The following is a 27217-nucleotide window of genomic DNA, read 5'->3' on the forward strand; positions in this document are numbered from 1 at the left end:
TGTCCTGGTCAACACACAACACAAACCTGACCAGTCTGTTAACAAGTTACAGGCAAATTAACAAAGCACTGTTGCCTCTAATAACAAAAGTGTTCACAGTGTTGCTGACAAAACGTTGTATAAAGTATGACTTTCTCTTGACTAGCTAATAGCTACTACCTTTAAAAACAACATCAAACAGTCTGACAGTAACTCAACAGCATTACAATGGGGACACACTGAATGCCATGCTAAATGACAGTCCAAACATATTCACTACTCACCAGCGTCACTTTGCTAGAGTTCCATATCATCAATGCTCAGAATAAGTCTGTAAAACTGTATTGTGAGGGACCTGAATCAAATCCATTCCTTCACAGCCAACTACATTTCTCCACATTTGCTCAAGGCAGACCTCAATAGGACATATTCAGTCAACTGAGTCACGGAGAGAAGGATACGGAAGGAAAAGCCCTGACTGTTACCTTACAACAGTGGGAGTTGAGCTGCCTCTTGTGCTGCTAGAGGAACAGTAGAACATATCCACTTAGATAATCCATTAGGGGAGAGACGTCCAGTACGCATGAACCAAGTGTCCCGGAGACCAGACAGACACCCAGGCAGAGAGTCCCAGAGACCAGACAGACAACCAGGCAGAGAGTCCCAGAGACCAGACAGACAACCAGGCAGAGAGTCCCAGAGACCAGACAGAAAACCAGGCAGAGAGTCCCAGAGACCAGACAGAGAACCAGGCAGAGAGTCCCAGAGACCAGACAGACAACCAGGCAGAGAGTCCCAGAGACCAGACAGACAACCAGGCAGAGAGTCCCAGAGAACCAGGCAGAGAGGCCCAGAGACTAGACAGAGACCAGGCACAGAGTCCCAGAGACCAGACAGACAACCAGGCAGAGAGTCCCAGAGAACCAGGCAGAGAGGCCCAGAGACTAGACAGAGACCAGGCACAGAGTCCCAGAGACCAGACAGACAACCAGGCAGAGAGTCCCAGAGACCAGACAGACAATCAGGCAGAGAGTCCCAGAGACCAGACAGATACCCAGGCAGAGAGTCCCAGAGACCAGACAGACAACCAGGCAGAGAGTCCCAGAGACCAGACAGACAATCAGGCAGAGAGTCCCAGAGACCTGACAGACAACCAGGCAGAGAGTCCCAGAGACCAGACAGACAATCAGGCAGAGAGTCCCAGAGACCAGACAAACAACCAGGCAGAGAGTCCAGGAGACCAGACAGACAACCAGGCAGAGAGTCCCAGAGACCAGACAGAGAACCAGGCAGAGAGTCCCAGAGACCAGACAGACAACCAGGCAGAGTCCCAGAGACCAGACAGACAACCAGGCAGAGAGTCCCAGAGACCGGACAGACAACCAGGCAGAGAGTCCCAGAGACCAGACAAACAACCAGACAGAGAGTCCCAGAAACAAGGGTCTATTAGAACTGGAACAGCACTCAGTCAATAAAATAGTCTTCACAAGAGAAAAGAATGGGGGACTCAGTCTGTTCAGTCTAGATCAGCTGTCTCCTCTTCATGCCTTCCCTCTTACTCTACTGGGCTACTCAGGCAGCGGGTTACACTTGGCATCTGTCCAATAAATGCGCAGGCAGGCGGGTGGGTGGGCGGTTGGCTTGTTAAAAGATTGGACGCTGAATTGAAGCCCTCCGCTGTGGAGCCGAGATCGAGCCTGGAGAAGATGTCTCGGTGACGGTGAACTGAAGCCCTCCGCTGTGGAGCCGAGATCGAGCCTGGAGAAGATGTCTCGGTGACGGTGAACTGAAGCCCTCCGCTGTGGAGCCGAGATCTAGCCTGGAGAAGATGTCTCGGTGACGGTGAACTGAAGCCCTCCGCTGTGGAGCCGAGATCGAGCCTGGAGAAGATGTCTCGGTGACGGTGAGGTTAAAGCAGCGCTAGTGCCAAGCCTGCCGATCTGGCCAGACGTGGTCAAGCAGCCAGACAGACACAGTCTCTCAGGTCAGCTCAGTGCAGAGCAGAAAGAACAGCTCAGGATCAGAGGCAGAGGGTTTGGTTTGGACAGCCCTCTTTTCCATGGGACTTAATAATACCGTCCCCTCAGAGTTCTCCTTTCACAGTGAGACTAGCTGGAGTCATATCCGCAGGACAATACCACAGAGCTGTCTAAATACACTACAGGGGTACCATGTCAGGGTATATGACAGTGGTACCATGTCAGGGTATACTACAGTGGTACCATGTCAGGGTATAATACAGTGGTACCATGTCAGGGTATATGACAGTGGTACCATGTAAGGGTATATGACAGTGGTACCATGTCAGGGTATAATACAGTGGTACCATGTCAGGGTATATGACAGTGGTACCATGTCAGGGTATAATACAGTGGTACCATGTAAGGGTATATGACAGTGGTACCATGTCAGGGTATAATACAGTGGTACCATGTCAGGGTATAATACAGTGGTACCATGTCAGGGTATAATACAGTGGTACCATGTAAGGGTATATGACAGTGGTACCATGTAAGGGTATATGACAGTGGTACCATGTCAGGGTATAATACAGTGGTACCATGTCAGGGTATAATACAGTGGTACCATGTAAGGGTATATGACAGTGGTACCATGTCAGGGTATAATACAGTGGTACCATGTCAGGGTATAATACAGTGGTACCATGTAAGGGTATATGACAGTGGTACCATGTCAGGGTATATGACAGTGGTACCATGTCAGGGTATAATACAGTGGTACCATGTCAGGGTATAATACAGTGGTACCATGTCAGGGTATAATACAGTGGTACCATGTAAGGGTATATGACAGTGGTACCATGTAAGGGTATATGACAGTGGTACCATGTCAGGGTATAATACAGTGGTACCATGTCAGGGTATAATACAGTGGTACCATGTCAGGGTATAATACAGTGGTACCATGTCAGGGTATATGACAGTGGTACCATGTCAGGGTATAATACAGTGGTACCATGTCAGGGTATAATACAGTGGTACCATGTCAGGGTATAATACAGTGGTACCATGTCAGGGTATATGACAGTGGTACCATGTCAGGGTATATACAGTGGTACCATGTCAGGGTATAATACAGTGGTACCATGTCAGGGTATAATACAGTGGTACCATGTAAGGGTATATGACAGTGGTACCATGTCAGGGTATAATACAGTGGTACCATGTCAGGGTATAATACAGTGGTACCATGTCAGGGTATATGACAGTGGTACCATGTAAGGGTATATGACAGTGGTACCATGTCAGGGTATAATACAGTGGTACCATGTAAGGGTATATGACAGTGGTACCATGTCAGGGTATAATACAGTGGTACCATGTCAGGGTATAATACAGTGGTACCATGTCAGGGTATAATACAGTGGTACCATGTAAGGGTATATGACAGTGGTACCATGTCAGGGTATAATACAGTGGTACCATGTAAGGGTATATGACAGTGGTACCATGTCAGGGTATAATACAGTGGTACCATGTCAGGGTATAATACAGTGGTACCATGTCAGGGTATAATACAGTGGTACCATGTCAGGGTATATGACAGTGGTACCATGTAAGGGTATATGACAGTGGTACCATGTCAGGGTATAATACAGTGGTACCATGTAAGGGTATATGACAGTGGTACCATGTCAGGGTATAATACAGTGGTACCATGTCAGGGTATAATACAGTGGTACCATGTAAGGGTATATGACAGTGGTACCATGTAAGGGTATATGACAGTGGTACCATGTCAGGGTATAATACAGTGGTACCATGTCAGGGTATAATACAGTGGTACCATGTAAGGGTATATGACAGTGGTACCATGTAAGGGTATATGACAGTGGTACCATGTAAGGGTATATGACAGTGGTACCATGTAAGGGTATATGACAGTGGTACCATGTCAGGGTATAATACAGTGGTACCATGTCAGGGTATAATACAGTGGTACCATGTAAGGGTATATGACAGTGGTACCATGTAAGGGTATATGACAGTGGTACCATGTCAGGGTATAATACAGTGGTACCATGTCAGGGTATAATACAGTGGTACCATGTAAGGGTATATGACAGTGGTACCATGTAAGGGTATATGACAGTGGTACCATGTCAGGGTATAATACAGTGGTACCATGTCAGGGTATAATACAGTGGTACCATGTCAGGGTATATGACAGTGGTACCATGTAAGGGTATATGACAGTGGTACCATGTCAGGGTATAATACAGTGGTACCATGTAAGGGTATATGACAGTGGTACCATGTCAGGGTATAATACAGTGGTACCATGTAAGGGTATATGACAGTGGTACCATGTCAGGGTATAATACAGTGGTACCATGTAAGGGTATATGACAGTGGTACCATGTCAGGGTATATGACAGTGGTACCATGTCAGGGTATAATACAGTGGTACCATGTAAGGGTATATGACAGTGGTACCATGTCAGGGTATAATACAGTGGTACCATGTAAGGGTATATGACAGTGGTACCATGTAAGGGTATATGACAGTGGTACCATGTAAGGGTATATGACAGTGGTACCATGTAAGGGTATATGACAGTGGTACCATGTAAGGGTATAAGGGTATATGACAGTGGTACCATGTAAGGGTATAAGGGTATATGACAGTGGTACCATGTAAGGGTATATGACAGTGGTGCCATGTAAGGGTATATGACAGTGGTACCATGTAAGGGTATATGACAGTGGTGCCATGTAAGGGTATATGACAGTGGTGCCATGTAAGGGTATATGACAGTGGTACCATGTAAGGGTATAAGGGTATATTACAGCGGTACCATGTAAGGGTATATGACAGTGGTGGCATGTAAGGGTATACACACACACACACACACACACACACACACACACACACACACACACACACACACACACACACACACACACACACACACACACACACACACACACACACACACACACACACACACACACACACACACACACACACACACACACACACACACACACACACACTTCTGGCAGCTGTGCTCCCTAATTTATATGATGATATAAAACAAGTCTCAACCAACGAACCCCACATCAAATGCCTTTCAAGGGCCTGGCTTTTCATATAAAGAGTATTAAGAGTGTAAATATTGACATGGTTTCCAGGACACAGCCCTCTCTTCCATGCTGCTGGAGCACCAGAACATGACCGATGTGGTGGGACTTAGGAAGACAAGTAGAAAGTGGAGGTGTGACTCATGCTGAGTTTTAAACAGGATAATAAAAGCACAGCACTCTTATTTTCCGACATGTCTTGTCTGTGTAAACCAAGGCCACTGTGATGGGAGACAGCATGGCAGGCAGCAGCACAGCTCACACAGATACAGCAGCTACAGGTCTGTTCTATAGCAGTCACTGATGGAAAGGAGACAGATCCCTACGTCATGGAGTGAAGTTAAACTACTTCATCGTGGCCCCAGGGTATCTTACCTGGACATCCAGATGCCTAGCAACACGAGCCTCAGCCTGCATGGAAATGACTGACACAGAGACCCTACCCTGTCAATGACGGAAAAATGTCCAGCATTGCATCAGAGGGGAATTCAAAGGCAGTTACCAGGTTGTCTGTCTAGACCTTTCTTGTGAAAGATTACCTGAAGGTGCTTTCCTCACCACTATTGCATACTGACCTTTCTTGTGAAAGATTACCTGAAGGTGCTTTCCTCACCACTATTACATACTGACCTTTCTTGTGAAAGATTACCTGAAGGTGCTTTCCTCACCACTATTACATACTGACCTTTCTTGTGAAGGATTACCTGAAGGTGCTTTCCTCACCACTATTACATACTGACCTTTCTTGTGAAAGATTACCTGAAGGTGCTTTCCTCACCACTATTACATACTGACCTTTCTTGTGAAAGATTACCTGAAGGTGCTTTCCTCACCACTATTACATACTGACCTTTCTTGTGAAGGATTACCTGAAGGTGCTTTCCTCACCACTGTTACATACTGACCTTTCTTGTGAAGGATTATCTGGAGGTGCTTTCCTCACCACTATTACATACTAACCTTTCTTGTGAAGGATTACCTGAAGGTGCTTTCCTCACCACTATTACATACTGACCTTTCTTGTGAAGGATTACCTGAAGGTGCTTTCCTCATCACTATTACATACTGACCTTTCTTGTGAAGGATTATCTGAAGGTGCTTTCCTCACCACTATTACATACTGACCTTTCTTGTGAAGGATTATCTGAAGGTGCTTTCCTCACCACTATTACATACTAACCTTTCTTGTGAAGGATTACCTGAAGGTGCTTTCCTCACCACTATTACATACTGACCTTTCTTGTGAAGGATTACCTGAAGGTGCTTTCCTCACCACTATTACATACTGACCTTTCTTGTGAAGGATTACCTGAAGGTGCTTTCCTCACCACTATTACATACTGACCTTTCTTGTGAAGGATTACCTGAATGTGCTTTCCTCACCACTATTACATACTGACCTTTCTTGTGAAGGATTACCTGAAGGTGCTTTCCTCACCACTATTACATACTGACCTTTCTTGTGAAGGATTACCTGAAGGTGCTTTCCTCACCACTATTACATACTGACCTTTCTTGTGAAGGATTACCTGAAGGTGCTTTCCTCACCACTATTACATACTGACCTTTCTTGTGAAAGATTACCTGAAGGTGCTTTCCTCACCACTATTACATACTGACCTTTCTTGTGAAGGATTACCTGAAAGTGCTTTCCTCACCACTATTACATACTGACCTTTCTTGTGAAGGATTACCTGAAAGTGCTTTCCTCACCACTATCACATACTGACCTTTCTGCAACTGCTACATTCATGTTTGGACATTTAAATAAATGATATATCCTCATTGATTGTTGAAGAATATAACTTCTGAACACGTCAAGAGCTTTAGTTCACCCATCAATACCTAACATATAAGCTTGTTCTCTTCATTGTATTTAAACAATGTAATTGTTAACACTGTATAGATTCAAAAACATGGTTCAAACTGATATCATGGATGGTCAGTCCTTGCATCCATAGCTCTGTCTATGAATGTGAGTGAGATTACAATTCTCTAGCCTCGTTCCTCAGCTGTTTACCAAAACAGTGGCCGGTGGCCATTTGTAATTGTCTCTTTCACTACGTCCTCAATAAACCTGGGTCAGACACATATCAAACACTTGAGCTCCACTCAATATAGTTTGCCCCATAAAATGAAACCAATATAATAGTCCCCAAAACTCCAAGCTAAATCAAACGCACAGGTCTGACTCCCTCACCAATGGAAACCTAAGGATAGAAGGTGAGGGTAGGGCCCTGGCACTGTCCCTCTCAGTTACCATACCAACAATGAGGTCATCCCAGACAGGAAGTGGGACAGACGGGCACGGTCTGACAAGTCAGAGCTACTGAGAGGGTCATCACTGGTCACCACAGCCACAAAGCCATTAACCCCAACTATTCCAACAATTTCTCTTCTTAAAATGTGATTTTAAACCTTTCTTTACCCTAACCTTTCCACACAACCTGATGCTGAACCCGAACTGTAAATTAAGATCAAAAAGCTATTTTTTTTCATGAATTTTATAGCCAATTTTGACTTTGTGGCTGTGCTATCTAGTGGAAACCAACTGTACAAACAAGCCAGTCAATTCCACCTTCAACGATTGAAATGTGTGGATGCTTTGGTGCCATCTAGTGACCAAGAATGAAAATCTATCTAGATGGGGTCGGCAACAGGTGGCCTGTTTAAAAATATCTATATTTTCGTTATCTATTTATTTCAGGAAATCTGTTTCCAAGTAGTCTCACAAATACAAAAAGAGACGTGATCGTGTTTCAACATAATAAAGGTATGGAATTATTGTTCTTTTAAAATACAACCTCTTTTTGGGCTTAGTTGTGGTCAATTTGCAGTGTACAAATTATTAGAATTATTAGACAACCCCCCCCACACTCTCTATGAGAAACTTTTGGAATTTCAGTTCACTTCCTGAACTGACTCAATTAATACAATGGAATGAACTCCAACCCTGATAGATATGTATTATTGTTCCTCCACAGTCAATGTACCTCAGTTCAGATCTTATGACATTGTAGTGGTAGGAGATATTCTTCAAGGTATGATAACGCACCATGCACTACAGCAATGTACATGCAGATAGACCGACTGACGGCCATACCTGAGCTGGGCTTTGAGCTCTGTGAAGCAGGGTCTCTTGCTAGGGTCGTAGGCCCAGCACTTGGTCATCAGGCTGTACAGGGTAGGGGGGCAGTTGTGGGGCATGGCCAGACGCTCTCCGTTCTCTATCCGCCCGATGACATCGTTGTTCTTCACCCCCTGGAAGGGTTTGACTCCGTAGATGAGGATCTCCCACATACACACACCTGGAGTACAGAGGAACATATATATATATATATTTAAACCCTAATTTATCAGCTAATAACATACAGCCTTGAACTTAAAAGTTTTAGAGCACTGTTTGATAAGTACTGTATCAAATTCCCATACTCACCAAACATCCACACGTCACTGGCTGAGGTAAAGCGTCTGAAGTTAATAGACTCTGGTGCCATCCATTTGATAGGCAGTTTCCCTTTGGAGGCTGGGAGGAGAGGTGAAAGCAGGACTTAGATTTTTTGTGATCAAGTGTTTTTATTGTGATTGATTAGACAGTTACACATGAACAATGCAACAAGTAACAAGACAAACACTTCCCCTCCCACAGGACTTCCCTAAGCCATAGTTAGATGAGTGGTTCACAATAGCAGTCTCACAGAGTCATACGCTGATGAAAAGAGCTGTTGAGTTTCCTTCACTCGCCCCATGCATACGTGCAACAGATATTTCCATGTTTATAATGTCCATGATGACAGCAGCCACAGCTGTCTGCTTAAAGAGTGAGGAGCCTAATGAATGACTTACTGATAACATAAACAGCAGAAAGTGATCTCCTCTGGCATGCTGACTGTGGACAGTTAGTCTCCAGAACAGGTGAAAGTCCTACCTTTGTAATAGGAGCTGTCCTCCATGTATCGAGACAAGCCAAAGTCTCCCAGTTTAACACAGTCCACTGAGGATACCAGCACGTTCCTGGCAGCTATATCCCTTCAAGACGCAGACATGGTTACAATGGAGAAGAGAAGAGTAGTGTGTTTACAGGAAACACACCAACGCCATATTAATAAGGCTAGGTTGGGGTGAGGGCTTACCGATGTACAAACCGCTTGCTCTCCAGGTAGGAAAGTGCTGTGCTTAGCTGGAAAGCATAGAGAATCAGTGATGCCAAGTCGAGGTTGTATTTTCTCACTTGCAGGAAGGAGCGTAGCTGTAATGATGGAAGAGAAAACAAAAGATAATAGTCACTTTAGCCTGTACATTACATACAGGGATGGTTTAATGTAGGAGCTTCCTGGGGCTGAAGCCCCTGGGCACAGGCCTGTTGGGGGCCCAAGAGAGGAATAAAAACATTTAAAATGTAGAATAATAATAATAAAGGAGATATATACAGTATTTATAAATATGTAGTATATATTTTGAGTGTAGACAGCCTGATGCCATTCTGCTAATCATCAGATGGGGGGAGGAGAGGAGGTAGGGGGTGCCATGTGGGTAACTGGGGGCCCTGCCTTGATTGGGTAACTAATGAATTTAACACAATAAAAAAATAAAAACTGCATAATAAATAAATGTGACTGGTCAATTGTGTAAGTCAGGGGCTGGAACAAAAAATGTTTTTGTATTATTATAATATTTTTTTATCCAACCACAGGAGCCCGCTCTCAATGTTCAAAATACACCAGAGAGCACAATTTCAGGAAACTAGGCGCATGTCGCGCATCACTACTACACAGGAGAGTAAAAAAAATAATATTATAAAAATGTGTTTTTGGCAGAAATGCCTCCTGGAACATGTGAACTTTCATGTGCCTTAATAACAAACTTGTATACCATCTGTAAATACGAAAAAATGGTTAAATTACAAGCCTAGTTAGTTTAGCCACAGAAAAAGGCAGCAACCTTCTTACTAGCCATGATTGGCTGAGATAATGAGTGGGCTGGACATGCCGAGAGATGAGTTCAGACTGGTCTGCCATGTAGCAGGCCTCTGTCTATAACATGAAGTGGTCAGTATGTGTAGGTAATCCATTCTAACAGGGCTTTTTTGAAAGACATTGCATAGTAGAAGTGCATAAGTGTTGTTCTCCACTTTCCGGAGGCCCGACTCCCAATCACAGCCGGTTGTGATACAGCCTGGAATCGAATCAGGGTGTCTGTAGTGACGCCTCAAGCACTGAGATGCAGGGCCTTATACCACTGCACCACTCGGGAGCCCTAATGGTACACTAGCAATGGGTGCCAGGGAACTGACATCTATGGATTATATTTCTATGGTTGGTTGCGGATGTCAGTTTGCCTTTTACAGATTTCAAAATACAATCATTTTGGAAAGCAAATGCCTACTGCTGAAAAAATAAGACTAATCGGTCTATAGAACCAATGGAAACACATTTCTCAACAAATGACAGCAGCACTGTTTTTCTTGAGACAGGCTATTGCCACGACGAGCGCATTGGCCATCACCTTGGGTAGTGTCATGACATTGCCCTCTTTGGGTACAGCAACCCCCATCCCCCTCTCCCTGCCTCCTACAACTAGGCTGCTGTGGTCAGAGAGGTCGTAAATTCCAGGAAGATCCTGCCTCATGGCCACACAGTATAGAGACAGAGTAAAGTTTCATAGAGAACAAAGGAATTTCTTCGACCTCACAGAACTTGAGGTCTGAACAACATTTATGTTCTGGAGAAGGTATAAAAGATCAGTGAAGAATCCAGCTACGAACTGGTCCGTTTGTTACAACTTGGTAAAACTCATGGGATACGGTGCGGCCACATTACCATAACGCTGTTTATATCATAGCCTCAGATATGAGGTTTGCATCTTATTGCTGTATAAGATGAATGAGTGAGGATGTTTGTAAAATTGTGTCATGTGATTTTGGACTGTTTAATGAAGGAAACTCCAATTCCCTTTTGTGTTTAACTAAATCAGAGGACCGCCCATGAGTCCAGTTAGGGTCAGGCATCCTGGGACAGGCCCTTTTCTGCAATTCCCAAATAAACCCCAACCTTGAGAATTCCTCAACAGACCATGTTTTTCTCCATTAGGAGGACAAAGGTTGAGACGATTGCTGAATCTTTTAACCATACCACATGGTTAAACTCTTAGAATGTCGATACCGACAGAATAAGAACAAGTCTTTGATATGAATTACTAGTCTGCAGCTAAGAATTCGGTATCATTGAACGCAAAGAACGACAACCGCCAAAACATCCATTCTATAACAAAATTTACATTACATTTACATTTAAGTAATTTAGCAGACGCTCTTATCCAGAGCGACTTACAAATTGGTGCATTCACCTTATGACATCCAGTGGAACAGCCACTTTACAATAGTGCATCTAAATATTTTAAGGGGGGTGAGAAGGATTACTTTATCCTATCCTAGGTATTCCTTAAAGAGGTGGGGTTTCAGGTGTCTCCGGAAGGTGGTGATTGACTCCGCTGTCCTGGCGTCGTGAGGGAGTTTGTTCCACCATTGGGGGGCCAGAGCAGCGAACAGTTTTGACTGGGCTGAGCGGGAACTGTACTTCCTCAGTGGTAGGGAGGCGAGCAGGCCAGAGGTGGATGAACGCAGTGACCTTGTTTGGGCGTAGGGCCTGATCAGAACCTGGAGGTACTGAGGTGCCGTTCCCCTCACAGCTCCGTAGGCAAGCACCATGGTCTTGTAGCGGATGCGAGCTTCAACTGGAAGCCAGTGGAGAGAGCGGAGGAGCGGGGTGACGTGAGAGAACTTGGGAAGGTTGAACACCAGACGGGCTGCGGCGTTCTGGATGAGTTGTAGGGGTTTAATGGCACAGGCAGGGAGCCCAGCCAACAGCGAGTTGCAGTAATCCAGACGGGAGATGACAAGTGCCTGGATTAGGACCTGTGCCGCTTCCTGTGTGAGGCAGGGTCGTACTCTGCGGATGTTGTAGAGCATGAACCTACAGGAACGGGCCACCGCCTTGATGTTAGTTGAGAACGACAGGGTGTTGTCCAGGATCACGCCAAGGTTCTTAGCGCTCTGGGAGGAGGACACAATGGAGTTGTCAACCGTGATGGCGAGATCATGGAACGGGCAGTCCTTCCCCGGGAGGAAGAGCAGCTCCGTCTTGCCGAGGTTCAGCTTGAGGTGGTGATCCGTCATCCACACTGATATGTCTGCCAGACATGCAGAGATGCGATTCGCCACCTGGTCATCAGAAGGGGGAAAGGAGAAGATTAATTGTGTGTCGTCTGCATAGCAATGATAGGAGAGACCATGTGAGGTTATGACAGAGCCAAGTGACTTGGTGTATAGCGAGAATAGGAGAGGGCCTAGAACAGAGCCCTGGGGGACACCAGTGGTGAGAGCGCGTGGTGAGGAGACAGATTCTCGCCACGCCACCTGGTAGGAGCGACCTGTCAGGTAGGACGCAATCCAAGCGTGGGCCGCGCCGGAGATGCCCAACTCGGAGAGGGTGGAGAGGAGGATCTGATGGTTCACAGTATCGAAGGCAGCCGATAGGTCTAGAAGGATGAGAGCAGAGGAGAGAGAGTTAGCTTTAGCGGTGCGGAGCGCCTCCGTGATACAGAGAAGAGCAGTCTCAGTTGAATGACTAGTCTTGAAACCTGACTGATTTGGATCAAGAAGGTCATTCTGAGAGAGATAGCGGGAGAGCTGGCCAAGGACAGCACGTTCAAGAGTTTTGGAGAGAAAAGAAAGAAGGGATACTGGTCTGTAGTTGTTGACATCTGAGGGATCGAGTGTAGGTTTTTTCAGAAGGGGTGCAACTCTCGCTCTCTTGAAGACGGAAGGGACGTAGCCAGCGGTCAGGGATGAGTTGATGAGTGAGGTGAGGTAAGGGAGAAGGTCTCCGGAAATGGTCTGGAGAAGAGAGGAGGAGATAGGGTCAAGCGGGCAGGTTGTTGGGCGGCCGGCCGTCACAAGACGCGAGATTTCATCTGGAGAGAGAGGGGAGAAAGAGGTCAGAGCACAGGGTAGGGCAGTGTGAGCAGAACCAGCGGTGTCGTTTGACTTAGCAAACGAGGATCGGATGTCGTCGACCTTCTTTTCAAAATGGTTGACGAAGTCATCTGCAGAGAGGGAGGAGGGGGGAGGGGGAGGAGGATTCAGGAGGGAGGAGAAGGTGGCAAAGAGCTTCCTAGGGTTAGAGGCAGATGCTTGGAATTTAGAGTGGTAGAAAGTGGCTTTAGCAGCAGAGACAGAGGAGGAAAATGTAGAGAGGAGGGAGTGAAAGGATGCCAGGTCCGCAGGGAGGCGAGTTTTCCTCCATTTCCGCTCGGCTGCCCGGAGCCCTGTTCTGTGAGCTCGCAATGAGTCGTCGAGCCACGGAGCGGGAGGGGAGGACCGAGCCGGCCTGGAGGGTAGGGGACATAGAGAGTCAAAGGATGCAGAAAGGGAGGAGAGGAGGGTTGAGGAGGCAGAATCAGGAGATAGGTTGGAGAAGGTTTGAGCAGAGGGAAGAGATGATAGGATGGAAGAGGAGAGAGTAGCGGGGGAGAGAGAGCGAAGGTTGGGACGGCGCGATACCATCCGAGTAGGGGCAGTGTGGGAAGTGTTGGATGAGAGCAAGAGGGAAAAGGATACAAGGTAGTGGTCGGAGACTTGGAGGGGAGTTGCAATGAGGTTAGTGGAAGAACAGCATCTAGTAAAGATGAGGTCGAGCGTATTGCCTGCCTTGTGAGTAGGGGGGGAAGGTGAGAGGGTGAGGTCAAAAGAGGAGAGGAGTGGAAAGAAGGAGGCAGAGAGGAATGAGTCAAAGGTAGACGTGGGGAGGTTAAAGTCGCCCAGAACTGTGAGAGGTGAGCCGTCCTCAGGAAAGGAGCTTATCAAGGCATCAAGCTCATTGATGAACTCTCCGAGGGGACCTGGAGGGCGATAAATGATAAGGATGTTAAGCTTGAAAGGTGTGTCAACAACATGAATGAATATCACTCTGAACTACCCACGACAGAGAGAGAAAGAGAGGTGGAAACTCTCCAACAGAAACTAACTTTTCAGCAGAGATCCAGACGACACACTGGGCGTATATATATGTATTGATTGAAGTTTTTCCCGAATGAGTGAGCGTTCATGTGCAAAGGTTTAGCATTTCAATTGTTAGAATTATCAACTGTACGTTGTCTTCTCAGTCGAACCCCACTTCCCTTTTGTCTAACAAGCCACGATGCCGGTTTAGCCCACTAGGGAACATTCCCCTATCATTTCTTGTTTGTGTGTTTATTCATTATTCATTTGTGTGTTTATTCATTTGTTAGTAAATAAATGATTTAAGACAATTGATGTATGGATGACTCATAGTGAAGACTGGGTTCGTGCAGATAACCAACAATTTACGACATTTGGAATGAGACTAACGTGAGGTAAAGTAAATCATTAATTAATTTGAAGACGAATTGATCAGATATAAAATATCTGAAAAGTTATATTAGGAAATTATAACTTTGTAATCTGAATATTTTTCCTTGGTGCCCCGACTTCCTAGTTAATTCCAGTTACATGATTAATCAGTTTAATCGTGTAATACTAATTACAGAGAATCTTTGATAAAACTAAGTCTTCAATTTAATGATAGTAAAGACACGACAATAGCTTCATCTTCATCATTAGGGGAGTCAGTGTGCCACTGGACATTACATTTTGTAGGCTACTGTGATATATATACTGTATATATATATATATATATATATACATATATTACCTCCTGATAATGTACAATCTGTGTGTGACTTCATTGGCCTGGGCTATTGTTTGTTGTGAATTCCAGACCAGATTGATCTCAGTTTGTCAGTCAGAGTAGACACTGATTTCAGTCATTTGTGTGGTATTAAAAAATATTGTGCTTAATGTCTTCTGTCATGCAAATGACATAGAAATGCATGAAATGTGTTGTTTTTTTATCCTCATATGTGGAAATTCTAAAAACATCTCTGCTCAACTATAGCCTATGCCACATGCCAAATGTTATTCTGGCTTTAGGGCCTCTTTCCTCAACAGTAAATGTAACACGCTTCCAATTGCATCTTGGTTCATGGATTTGTTTACAGAAAATGATGGTGTACCGGGAAGGAGGAGCTATAGAAAAAACAAAGCCTGGGGCCTATGATTTCTTAATCTGACCCTGATCACATATAACATAGACTGCCTTCTCCAGTGTACTGTATAAACCTCGAAATTGAACGTAGAATGTGATGCCTCTATCCACCACTAGATGGCCATCCCTAACAGCTGAAACCATGTGAAAGGTAGAAGTACCATCCAAGACTAAATGGGTGCAAACAATCTAAAAACTCAAATTACAGTCCTCTTCAGCATGATCCATAGTTTACTGTTACAGAGCCTGAGGTCATCACTGTTAAACTGATTCCTGTATTAAAGCACTGTATTGTGTGTGTGTTCTGTACCTCTCCCAGTGTACACAGCTCCATGATGATCCACACGGGGTTTTCTGTGATCACTCCAATCAGCTTCACTATGTGGGGGTGGTCAAACTGACGCATGGTCACTGCATGGGGACAACATGCACACACACACACACACACACACACACACACAGACACACACAGACACACATTCTATTCACTGTAATTGAATAGACCAGGGATTAGCTAGGCTACGGTTTATAGAATCAGGTTACTGTATGTAGGGCGAAAAGGTAGAGTGGAAAAGTAAGACTGATTATATAGTGGATTATTATTAATGTTGATAATAAATATCAAGGCTGTTATGAAGGAAGCAGGCCCATGTTTACAGTGGGCTATTTTAGGATGACTTAGACTCAAACCGCCATCTTTGTTTTTTTCTCAGATAACATGTCATCAACCCTGCTCCTGCTGAGCACCCCGTGTGGAGAGGAGGGGAGGAGAGAAGGGGACAGGAGAAGGGAGGAGGGGAGAGAGGAAGGGAGAGAGGAGGGGAGGAGAGGCTGGGGTTAGAGGGGAGGAGGGGACAGGAGGGGAGGAGAGGAGGGGAGGAGGGGACAGGAGAGGAGGGAGGAGAGGAAGAGAGGAGAAGGGAGGAGGGGAGAGAGGAAGGGAGAGAGGAGGGGAGGAGAGGCTGGGGTTAGAGGAGAGGAGGGGACAGGAGGGGAGGAGAGGAGGGGAGGAGGGGACAGGAGAAGGGAGGAGGGAAGAGAGGAAGGGAGAGAGGAGGGGAGGAGAGGCTGGGGTTAGAGGGGAGGAGGGGACAGGAGGGGAGGAGGGGACAGGAGGGGAGGAGAGGAGGGGAGGAGGGGACAGGAGAGGAGGGGAGGAGGGGACAGGAGAGGAAGAGAGGAGAAGGGAGGAGGGGAGAGAGGAAGGGAGAGAGGAGGGGAGGAGAGGCTGGGGTTAGAGGAGAGGAGGGGACAGTAGGGGAGGAGAGGAGGGGACAGAAGGGGAGGGGAGGAGAGGACAGGAGAGGAGGGGAGGAGAGGACAGGAGAGGAGGAGGAGGGGAGATAGTTTAAAGTGGTGATGTGCTATTTGACGTGTTTTAGAGCAGTGTGTGCGTGTGTGTGTGTTTGGATTTTGTCTCTGTGTGTGTGCGCCCATGTGTGTAGTGTTAGAGAGAGAGTGTGTGTGTGGGCATGCACACATGTGTGTGTGTGTCTCAGACTTCAGCAAGGGGAAGGGAAGGGGTGTATGTCTCAGACTTCAGCAAGGGGAAGGGGTGTGTGTCTCAGACTTCAGCAAGGGGAAGGGGTGTGTGTTTCAGACTTCAGCAAGGGGAAGGGAAGGGGTGTGTGTTTCAGACTTCAGCAAGGGGAAGGGAAGGGGTGTGTGTTTCAGACTTCAGCAAGGGGAAGGGAAGGGGTGTGTGTCTCAGACTTCAGCAAGGGGAAGGGGTGTATGTCTCAGACTTCAGCAAGGGGAAGGGGTGTGTGTTTCAGACTTCAGCAAGGGGAATGGAAGGGGTGTGTGTTTCAGACTTCAGCAAGGGGAAGGGAAGGGGTGTGTGTTTCAGACTTCAGCAAGGGGAAGGGGTGTGTGTTTCAGACTTCAGCAAGGGGAAGGGAAGGGGTGTGTGTCTCAGACTTCAGCAAGGGGAAGGGAAGGGGTGTGTGTTTCAGACTTCAGCAAGGGGAAGGGAAGGGGTGTGTGTTTCAGACTTCAGCAAGGGGAAGGGAAGGGGTGTGTGTCTCAGACTTCAGCAAGGGGAAGGGAAGGGGTGTGTGTTTCAGACTTCAGCAAGGGGAAGGGAAGGGGTGTGTGTTTCAGACTTCAGCAAGGGGAAGGGAAGGGGTGTGTGTCTCAGACTTCAGCAAGGGGAAGGGAAGGGGTGTGTGGCTCAGACTTCAGCAAGGGGAAGGGGTGTGTGTCTCAGACTTCAGCAAGGGGAAGGGGAGGGGTGTGTGTCTCAGACTTCAGCAAGGGGAAGGGAAGGGGTGTGTGTCTCAGACTTCAGCAAGGGGAAGGGAAGGGGTGTGTGTTTCAGACTTCAGCAAGGGGAAGGGAAGGGGTGTGTGGCTCAGACTTCAGCAAGGGGAAGGGGTGTGTGTCTCAGACTTCAGCAAGGGGAAGGAAGGGGTGTGTGTCTCAGACTTCAGCAAGGGGAAGGGAAGGGGTGTGTGTCTCAGACTTCAGCAAAGGGGAAGGGAAGGGGTGTGTGTTTCAGACTTCAGCAAGGGGAAGGGAAGGGGTGTGTGGCTCAGACTTCAGCAAGGGGAAGGGGTGTGTGTCTCAGACTTCAGCAAGGGGAAGGGAAGGGGTGTGTGTCTCAGACTTCAGCAAGGGGAAGGGAAGGGGTGTGTGTCTCAGACTTCAGCAAGGGGAAGGGAAGGGGTGTGTGTCTCAGACTTCAGCAAGGGGAAGGGAAGGGGTGTATGTCTCAGACTTCAGCAAGGGGAAGGGAAGGGGTGTGTGTCTCAGACTTCAGCAAGGGGAAGGGAAGGGGTGTGTGTTTCAGACTTCAGCTAGGGAAGGGAAGGGGTGTGTGTCTCAGACTTCAGCAAGGGGAAGGGAAGGGGTGTGTGTTTCAGACTTCAGCAAGGGGAAGGGAAGGGGTGTGTGTTTCAGACTTCAGCAAGGGGAAGGGAAGGGGTGTGTGTTTCAGACTTCAGCAAGGGGAAGGGAAGGGGTGTGTGTCTCAGACTTCAGCAAGGGGAAGTGAAGGGGTGTGTGTCTCAGACTTCAGCAAGGGGAAGGGAAGGGGTGTGTGTTTCAGACTTCAGCTAGGGAAGGGAAGGGGTGTGTGTCTCAGACTTCAGCAAGGGGAAGGGAAGGGGTGTGTGTTTCAGACTTCAGCAAGGGGAAGGGACGGGGTGTGTGTTTCAGACTTCAGCAAGGGGAAGGGGTGTGTGTTTCAGACTTCAGCAAGGGGAAGGGAAGGGGTGTGTGTCTCAGACTTCAGCAAGGGGAAGGGAAGGGGTGTGTGTCTCAGACTTCAGCAAGGGGAATGGAAGGGGTGTGTGTCTCAGACTTCAGCAAGGGGAAGGGGTGTGTGTCTCAGACTTCAGCAAGGGGAAGGGGTGTGTGTTTCAGACTTCAGCAAGGGGAAGGGAAGGGTGTGTGTCTCAGACTTCAGCAAGGGGAAGGGAAGGGGTGTGTGTCTCAGACTTCAGCAAAGGGAAGGGAAGGGGTGTGTGTTTCAGACTTCAGCAAGGGGAAGGGGTGTGTGTTTCATACTTCAGCAAGGGGAAGGGAAGGGGTGTGTGTCTCAGACTACAGCAAGGAGAAGGGAAGGGGTGTGTGTCTCAGACTTCAGCAAGGGGAAGGGAAGGGGTGTGTGTCTCAGACTTCAGCAAAGGGGAAGGGAAGGGGTGTATGTCTCAGACTTCAGCAAGGGGAAGGGAAGGGGTGTGTGTCTCAGACTTCAGCAATGGGAAGGGAAGGGGTGTGTGTTTCAGACTTCAGCAAGGGGAAGGGAAGGGGTGTGTGTCTCAGACTTCAGAAAGGGGAAGGGAAGGGGTGTGTGTTTCAGACTTCAGCAAGGGGAAGGGAAGGGGTGTGTGTTTCAGACTTCAGCAGGGGGGAAGGGAAGGGGTGTGTGTTTCAGACTTCAGCAAGGGGAAGGGAAGGGGTGTGTGTCTCAGACTTCAGCAAGGGGAAGGGAAGGGGTGTGTGTCTCAGACTTCAGCAAGGGGGGAAGGGGTGTGTGTCTCAGACTTCAGCAAGGGGAAGGGAAGGGGTGTGTGTCTCAGACTTCAGCAAGGGGAAGGGAAGGGGTGTGTGTCTCAGACTTCAGCAAGGGGAAGGGAAGGGGTGTGTGTCTCAGACTTCAGTAAGGGGAAGGGAAGGGGTGTGTGTCTCAGACTTCAGCAAGGGGAAGGGAAGGGGTGTGTGTTTCAGACTTCAGCAAGTTGAAGGGAAGGGGTGTGTGTCTCAGACTACAGCAAGGAGAAGGGAAGGGGTGTGCGTCTCAGACTTCAGCAAGGGCAAGGGAAGGGGTGTGTGTCTCAGACTTCAGCAAAGGGGAAGGGAAGGGGTGTATGTCTCAGACTTCAGCAAGGGGAAGGGAAGGGGTGTGTGTCTCAGACTTCAGCAATGGGAAGGGAAGGGGTGTGTGTTTCAGACTTCAGCAAGGGGAAGGGAAGGGGTGTGTGTCTCAGACTTCAGAAAGGGGAAGGGAAGGGGTGTATGTCTCAGACTTCAGCAAGGGGAAGGGAAGGGGTGTGTGTCTCAGACTTCAGCAAGGGGAAGGGAAGGGGTGTGTGTTTCAGACTTCAGCAAGGGGAAGGGAAGGGGTGTGTGTTTCAGACTTCAGCAAGGGGAAGGGAAGGGGTGTGTCTCAGACTTCAGCAAAGGGAAGGGAAGGTGTGTGTCTCAGACTTCAGCAAGGGGGGGCAAGGGGAAGGGGTGTGTGTCTCAGACTTCAGCAAGGGGAAGGGAAGGGGTGTGTCTCTCAGACTTCAGCAAGGGGAAGGGAAGGGGTGTATGTCTCAGACTTCAGCAAGGGGAAGGGAAGGGGTGTGTGTCTCAGACTTCAGCAAAGGGGAAGGGAAGGGGTGTATGTCTCAGACTTCAGCAAGGGGAAGGGAAGGGGTGTGTGTCTCAGACTTCAGCAAGGGGAAGGGAAGGGGTGTGTGTTTCAGACTTCAGCAAGGGGAAGGGAAGGGGTGTGTGTCTCAGACTTCAGCAAGGGGAAGGGAAGGGGTGTGTGTTTCAGACTTCAGCAAGGGGAAGGGAAGGGGTGTGTGTTTCAGACTTCAGCAAGGGGAAGGGAAGGGGTGTGTGTTTCAGACTTCGGGAAGGGGTGTGTGTCTCAGACTTCAGCAAGGGGAAGGGGTGTGTGTCTCAGACTTCAGCAAGGGGAAGGGAAGGGGTGTGTGTCTCAGACTTCAGCAAGGGGAAGGGAAGGGGTGTGTCTCTCAGACTTCAGCAAGGGGAAGGGAAGGGGTGTGTGTCTCAGACTTCAGCAAGGGGAAGGGGTGTGTGTCTCAGACTTCAGCAAGGGGAAGGGGTGTGTCTCTCAGACTTCAGCAAGGGGAAGGGAAGGGGTGTGTCTCTCAGACTTCAGCAAGGGGAAGGGAAGGGGTGTGTGTCTCAGACTTCAGCAAGGGGAAGGGAAGGGGTGTATGTCTCAGACTTCAGCAAGGGGAAGGGAAGGGGTGTGTGTTTCAGACTTCAGCAAGGGGAAGGGAAGGGGTGTGTGTCTCAGACTTCAGCAAGGGGAAGGGAAGGGGTGTGTGTCTCAGACTTCAGCAAGGGGAATGGAAGGGGTGTGTGTCTCAGACTTCAGCAAGGGGAAGGGAAGGGGTGTGTGTTTCAGACTTCAGCAAGGGGAAGGGAAGGGGTGTGTGTCTCAGACTTCAGCAAGGGGAAGGGAAGGGGTGTGTGTCTCAGACTTCAGCAAGGGGAAGGGAAGGGGTGTATGTCTCAGACTTCAGCAAGGGGAAGGGGTGTGTGTCTCAGACTTCAGCAAGGGGAAGGGAAGGGGTGTATGTCAGACTTCAGCAAGGGGAAGGGAAGGGGTGTGTCTCAGACTTCAGCAAGGGGAAGGGGTGTGTGTCAGACTTCAGCAAGGGGAAGGGAAGGGGTGTGTCTCAGACTTCAGCAAGGGGAAGGGAAGGGGTGTGTCTCAGACTTCAGCAAGGGGAAGGGAAGGGGTGTGTCTCAGACTTCAGCAAGGGGAAGGGAAGGGGTGTATGTCTCAGACTTCAGCAAGGGGAAGGGAAGGGGTGTGTCTCAGACTTCAGCAAGGGGAAGGGAAGGGGTGTGTGTCTCAGACTTCAGCAAGGGGAAGGGAAGGGTGTATGTCTCAGACTTCAGCAAGGGGAAGTGAAGGGGTGTGTCTCAGACTTCAGCAAGGGGAAGTGAAGGGATGTGTATTGCACGTGGGAAATCAGCAGGACTGTACTAGTGTAAACCCACTTTCTTAAAACCCATCCCTCTCTAAAGCGGTGATCTGTCCTCCCCAGTCCCCCTGCAGCCTCCACACATTCCTGCTGTGTTTTCATACATGGGGGTGTAGCTCAGTCCCACCTTGTCTGGGCATTTCATCTGGATAAAGGAGCCTCTCTCTGTCAGAACCACTGGAGCTGAAGACCAGTCTTCTGCTGTTCAAAAACCCACTGGAGCTGAAGACCAGTCTTCTACTGTTCAAAAACCCACTGGAGCTGAAGACCAGTCTTCTACTGTTCAAAAACCCACTGGAGCTGAAGACAAGTCTTCTGCTGTTCAAAAACCCACTGGAGCTGAAGACCAGTCTTCTGCTGTTCAAAAACCCACTGGAGCTGAAGACCAGTCTTCTACTGTTCAAAAACCCACTGGAGCTGAAGACAAGTCTTCTGCTGTTCAAAAACCCACTGGAGCTGAAGACCAGTCTTCTGCTGTTCAAAAACCCACTGGAGCTGAAGACCAGTCTTCTGCTGTTCAAAAACCCACTGGAGCTGAAGACCAGTCTTCTGCTGTTCAAAAACCCACTGGAGCTGAAGACCAGTCTTCTGCTGTTCAAAAACCCACTGGAGCTGAAGACCAGTCTTCTGCTGTTCAAAAACCCACTGGAGCTGAAGACCAGTCTTCTGCTGTTCAAAAACCCACTGGAGCTGAAGACCAGTCTTCTGCTGTTCAAAAACCCACTGGAGCTGAAGACCAGTCTTCTGCTGTTCAAAAACCCACTGGAGCTGAAGACCAGTCTTCTGCTGTTCAAAAACCCACTGGAGCTGAAGACCAGTCTTCTGCTGTTCAAAAACCCACTGGAGCTGAAGACCAGTCTTCTGCTGTTCAAAAACCCACTGGAGCTGAAGACCAGTCGTCTGCTGTTCAAAAACCCACTGGAGCTGAAGACCAGTCTTCTGCTGTTCAAAAACCCACTGGAGCTGAAGACCAGTCTTCTGCTGTTCAAAAACCCACTGCACACTAAGGTTGAGTCACAAATGGCATCATAATCTCTATAAAGTGCACTATATATGAAATAGGGTGCCATTTGGGCTGTATTCTAAATCTCTGCATGTGGTAGCCCTAAAAAGGTAGAAATATCTGTCTGAGATTGCTATGCTGAGAATGCGCCCTAGACGCAACTAAAAGGTCATGTGTTCAACCCTCAGTAGTATACACACAACTGATGTATGAAGAGGAAGAGGTCGTATGTGCTGTGATCAAGAAGGACGACAGGAGGAGGTGTGTTACTTACGAGCTTCTTGTAAGAACTTCTCCCTGACACTATCAGAGGTGCAGTTCTTACACGTCTTGATGGCCACAGACAGAGCAGGGTTTTCCTACAGAGAGAAATAAAACATCAGAAAATGGTCCTTTAAATAAATCAAGTCTAACAGGATTGTGTCTTGTTTTTACACAAATGTGTAGGCTCCCTATTCCCTATGTAGAGCATTTATTTAGAACAGGGCCCATAGGGCTCTGGTCAAAAGCAGTCGGCTAAATAGGGAATAGGGAGCCAATTGGGACACAGCCTAGGCCTACCGGGCTCATGTAGACTCCCTGGTGGACGTCCCCGAATTGTCCCTCTCCGATACAGCGACCCAGCTCAATCCTCTGTCTCTGAATCTCATAGTCCCTGGCTGGATACAACACAGCATTAGACACACTGACTGTATAATCTCATAGTCCATGGCTGGGTACAACACACAGCATTAGACACACTGACTGTATAATCTCATAGTCCCTGGCTGGATACAACACAGCATTAGACACACTGACTGTATAATCTCATAGTCCCTGGCTGGGTACAACACACAGCATTAGACACACTGACTGTATAATCTCATAGTCCCTGGCTGGGTACAACACACAGCATTAGACACACTGACTGTATAATTTCATAGTCCCTGGCTGGGTACAACACACAGCATTAGACACACTGACTGTATAATCTCATAGTCCCTGGCTGGATACAACACACAGCATTAGACACACTGACTGTATAATCTCATAGTCCCTGGCTGGATACAACACAGCATTAGACACACTGACTGTATAATCTCATAGTCCCTGGCTGGGTACAACACAGCATTAGACACACTGACTGTATAATCTCATAGTCCCTGGCTGGATACAACACAGCATTAGACACACTGACTGTATAATCTCATAGTCCCTGGCTGGATACAACACAGCATTAGACACACTGACTGTATAATCTCATAGTCCCTGGCTGGGTACAACACAGCATTAGACACACTGACTGTATAATCTCATAGTCCCTGGCTGGATACAACACAGCATTAGACACACTGACTGTATAATCTCATAGTCCCTGGCTGGGTACAACACAGCATTAGACACACTGACTGTATAATCTCATAGTTCCTGGCTGGATACAACACAGCATTAGACACACTGACTGTATAATCTCATAGTCCCTGGCTGGATACAACACAGCATTAGACACACTGACTGTATAATCTCATAGTCCCTGGCTGGATACAACACAGCATTAGACACACTGACTGTATAATCTCATAGTCCCTGGCTGGGTACAACACAGCATTAGACACACTGACTGTATAATCTCATAGTCCCTGGCTGGATACAACACAGCATTAGACACACTGACTGTATAATCTCATAGTCCCTGGCTGGGTACAACACAGCATTAGACACACTGACTGTATAATCTCATAGTCCCTGGCTGGATACAACACAGCATTAGACACACTGACTGTATAATCTCATAGTCCCTGGCTGGATACAACACAGCATTAGACACACTGACTGTATAATCTCATAGTCCCTGGCTGGGTACAACACAGCATTAGACACACTGACTGTATAATCTCATAGTCCCTGGCTGGATACAACACAGCATTAGACACACTGACTGTATAATCTCATAGTCCCTGGCTGGGTACAACACAGCATTAGACAAACTGACTGTATAATCTCATAGTCCCTGGCTGGGTACAACACAGCATTAGACAAACTGACTGTATAATCTCATAGTCCCTGGCTGGGTACAACACAGCATTAGACAAACTGACTGTATAATCTCATAGTCCCTGGCTGGGTACAACACAGCATTAGACAAACTGACTGTATAATCTCATAGTCCCTGGCTGGGTACAACACAGCATTAGACAAACTGACTGTATAATCTCATAGTCCCTGGCTGGGTACAACACAGCATTAGACACACTGACTGTATAATCTCATAGTCCCTGGCTGGGTACAACACACAGCATTAGACACACTGACTGTATAATCTCATAGTCCCTGGCTGGGTACAAACACAGCATTAGACACACTGACTGTATAATCTCATAGTCCCTGGCTGGATACAACACAGCATTAGACACACTGACTGTATAATCTCATAGTCCCTGGCTGGGTACAACACAGCATTAGACACACTGACTGTATAATCTCATAGTCCCTGGCTGGGTACAACACAGTATTAGACACACTGACTGTATAATCTCATAGTCCCTGGCTGGATACAACACAGCATTAGACACACTGACTGTATGATCTCATAGTCCCTGGCTGGGTACAACACAGCATTAGACACACTGACTGTATAATCTCATAGTCCCTGGCTGGGTACAACACAGTATTAGACACACTGACTGTATAATCTCATAGTCCCTGGCTGGTTACAACACAGCATTAGACACACTGACTGTATAATCTCATAGTCCCTGGCTGGGTACAACACAGCATTAGACAAACTGACTGTATAATCTCATAGTCCCTGGCTGGGTACAACACAGCATTAGACACACTGACTGTATAATCTCATAGTCCCTGGCTGGGTACAACACACAGCATTAGACACACTGACTGTATAATCTCATAGTCCCTGGCTGGGTACAACACACAGCATTAGACACACTGACTGTATAATCTCATAGTCCCTGGCTGGATACAACACAGCATTAGACACACTGACTGTATAATCTCATAGTCCCTGGCTGGGTACAACACAGTATTAGACACACTGACTGTATAATCTCATAGTCCCTGGCTGGATACAACACAGCATTAGACACACTGACTGTATAATCTCATAGTCCCTGGCTGGGTACAACACAGCATTAGACACACTGACTGTATAATCTCATAGTCCCTGGCTGGGTACAACACAGCATTAGACACACTGACTGTATAATCTCATAGTCCCTGGCTGGGTACAACACACAGCATTAGACACACTGACTGTATAATCTCATAGTCCCTGGCTGGGTACAACACAGCATTAGACACACTGACTGTATAATCTCATAGTCCCTGGCTGGGTACAACACACAGCATTAGACACACTGACTGTATAATCTCATAGTCCCTGGCTGGGTACAACACACAGCGTTAGACACACTGACTGTATAATCTCATAGTCCCTGGCTGGGTACAACACACAGCATTAGACACACTGACTGTATAATCTCATAGTCCCTGGCTGGGTACAACACAGCATTAGACACACTGACTGTATAATCTGATTGATTGTGAAATCAATCTGGGTTTAGCTGATCACTGAAGATCACAGTACAGCATGCAATCATGCAATTCCATTCAAATCAGGACTGCCAAGGCTGTCCATGGATTTGCATGCAATGGCTGATTTGTTGAATAAATACAATCATATTGTCAATATGAAATCACCATGCAAAACGTTTCACCAGACATGCCAAGCCATAATCATATTTTACCCTTGAAATGTAAAACATTGTTAAACAGTATGATGTTGTCAAATGATCTTTGTTTTCTTCTTAACTTTGCACATATTCTGGAGGGCCAGTGAGTGGCCCTGCTGCAGCAGTACTGTGTCTGACTAGTGGCTGTGGTCCCTTCCATCCATAACGGGTCAATAGGACAGCCTGGCTGCACTATTCATCTTTCTCTGGGCTGGACAGTGTCTATTCACCAACAATCAATACATCAATCAAAACACTACATCTACTGCTAGTTTGGCAAAAATGAAAGAAAATGACAGAAACACAATCACACAAGTCAAACCAGAGGGAGACCTGGGTCAAATGGTAAATACCTCTAGATACCTGATGTAGCATGGATATTGATTGGCCTTGTGCGACCACTCCATTGGTTCAATTGCACACTAAATCAAGTGTAGCTCAAGTATTTGAAAGTATTTAACATATATGGTTGACCCTGGTCTGACAACCACAATACAACCAAAAGGCAATCCTCAAGTACAGGGCTGAGATGCACACCATTACCTTCCTCTAGTCCATAGTATTCTGCAGGGCAGTTCATGTGAGGAGAAATCTTTTAGAGGGTACATCAACACTGGAGGAACATACTTTTAAAATGGTTTAAACTGTACAAAAGGTCCCTCCCTCTTCCCTTGTCCCTGGTTTGGAGAAACACATGACTAAGTAAGAGTGCTTTTCTGGCAAAGGGGAGTGACATTTGTTGCATGTAGAAGACAGTCAGTGCAAACGAACTGCAGGGAGATTAATACCCTTGGACTGCCATTTGTCAGCAGCCTCTGCTGGCTGGCTGGTTGGCTGGCTGGCTGTGTGTGTGTGTACACAGCCTGAAACGCTACCCGTTTATATTATGTTAAATACTTCTCCACTGTTATGATATAAAGTAAACTATGGAGTCGTGTGGAGGAAAATCTTTTAAAAAAGATTTCCAAAAGGGTTCTTCAGCTGTCCCCATAGGAGAACCCTTTTTGGTTCCAGGCAGAACACATTTTGGGGTTCCAGGTAGAACCTAGGGTTATTCAAAGGGTTTTTCTATGGTTTTCCTACGGGGAAAGCCGAA

General features: G+C 47.2%; 1 protein-coding gene and 1 long non-coding RNA gene across 4 annotated transcripts in view; both read right to left on the minus strand.

Annotated features, from left to right (window-relative positions):
* LOC118381619 (focal adhesion kinase 1-like) overlaps nucleotides 1-26716 on the minus strand; it is a 56375-nt gene extending 29659 nt beyond the window's left edge. Inside the window, exons 1-8 of the mRNA XM_052505397.1 lie at nucleotides 26665-26716; nucleotides 22952-23049; nucleotides 22665-22749; nucleotides 15519-15619; nucleotides 9218-9333; nucleotides 9013-9113; nucleotides 8521-8610; nucleotides 8188-8392 (exon numbers count right to left, since the gene is read on the minus strand). Of these exons, the coding sequence (XP_052361357.1) occupies nucleotides 8188-8392; nucleotides 8521-8610; nucleotides 9013-9113; nucleotides 9218-9333; nucleotides 15519-15619; nucleotides 22665-22749; nucleotides 22952-23049; nucleotides 26665-26701 (833 nt within the window). The 5' untranslated portion in view covers nucleotides 26702-26716. The remainder of the gene's footprint in view (nucleotides 1-8187; nucleotides 8393-8520; nucleotides 8611-9012; nucleotides 9114-9217; nucleotides 9334-15518; nucleotides 15620-22664; nucleotides 22750-22951; nucleotides 23050-26664) is intronic.
* Nucleotides 5695-6695, minus strand: LOC127921799 (uncharacterized). Of its 3 annotated transcripts, none has more exons than XR_008109610.1 (4): nucleotides 6485-6695; nucleotides 6265-6429; nucleotides 6045-6099; nucleotides 5695-5824 (listed from the first exon to the last, which is right to left on the minus strand). It is a non-coding gene; the product is annotated as an uncharacterized LOC127921799 (long non-coding RNA). The 3 variants fall into 3 exon arrangements; XR_008109612.1 differs by having other exon boundaries at nucleotides 5721-5879; XR_008109611.1 differs by lacking the exon at nucleotides 6045-6099.
* Nucleotides 26717-27217: the final 501 nt, after the last annotated feature.

Source organism: Oncorhynchus keta, unplaced genomic scaffold, assembly GCF_023373465.1.
Source record: "Oncorhynchus keta strain PuntledgeMale-10-30-2019 unplaced genomic scaffold, Oket_V2 Un_contig_23566_pilon_pilon, whole genome shotgun sequence".
Classification (NCBI taxonomy): Eukaryota; Metazoa; Chordata; class Actinopteri; order Salmoniformes; family Salmonidae; genus Oncorhynchus; species Oncorhynchus keta.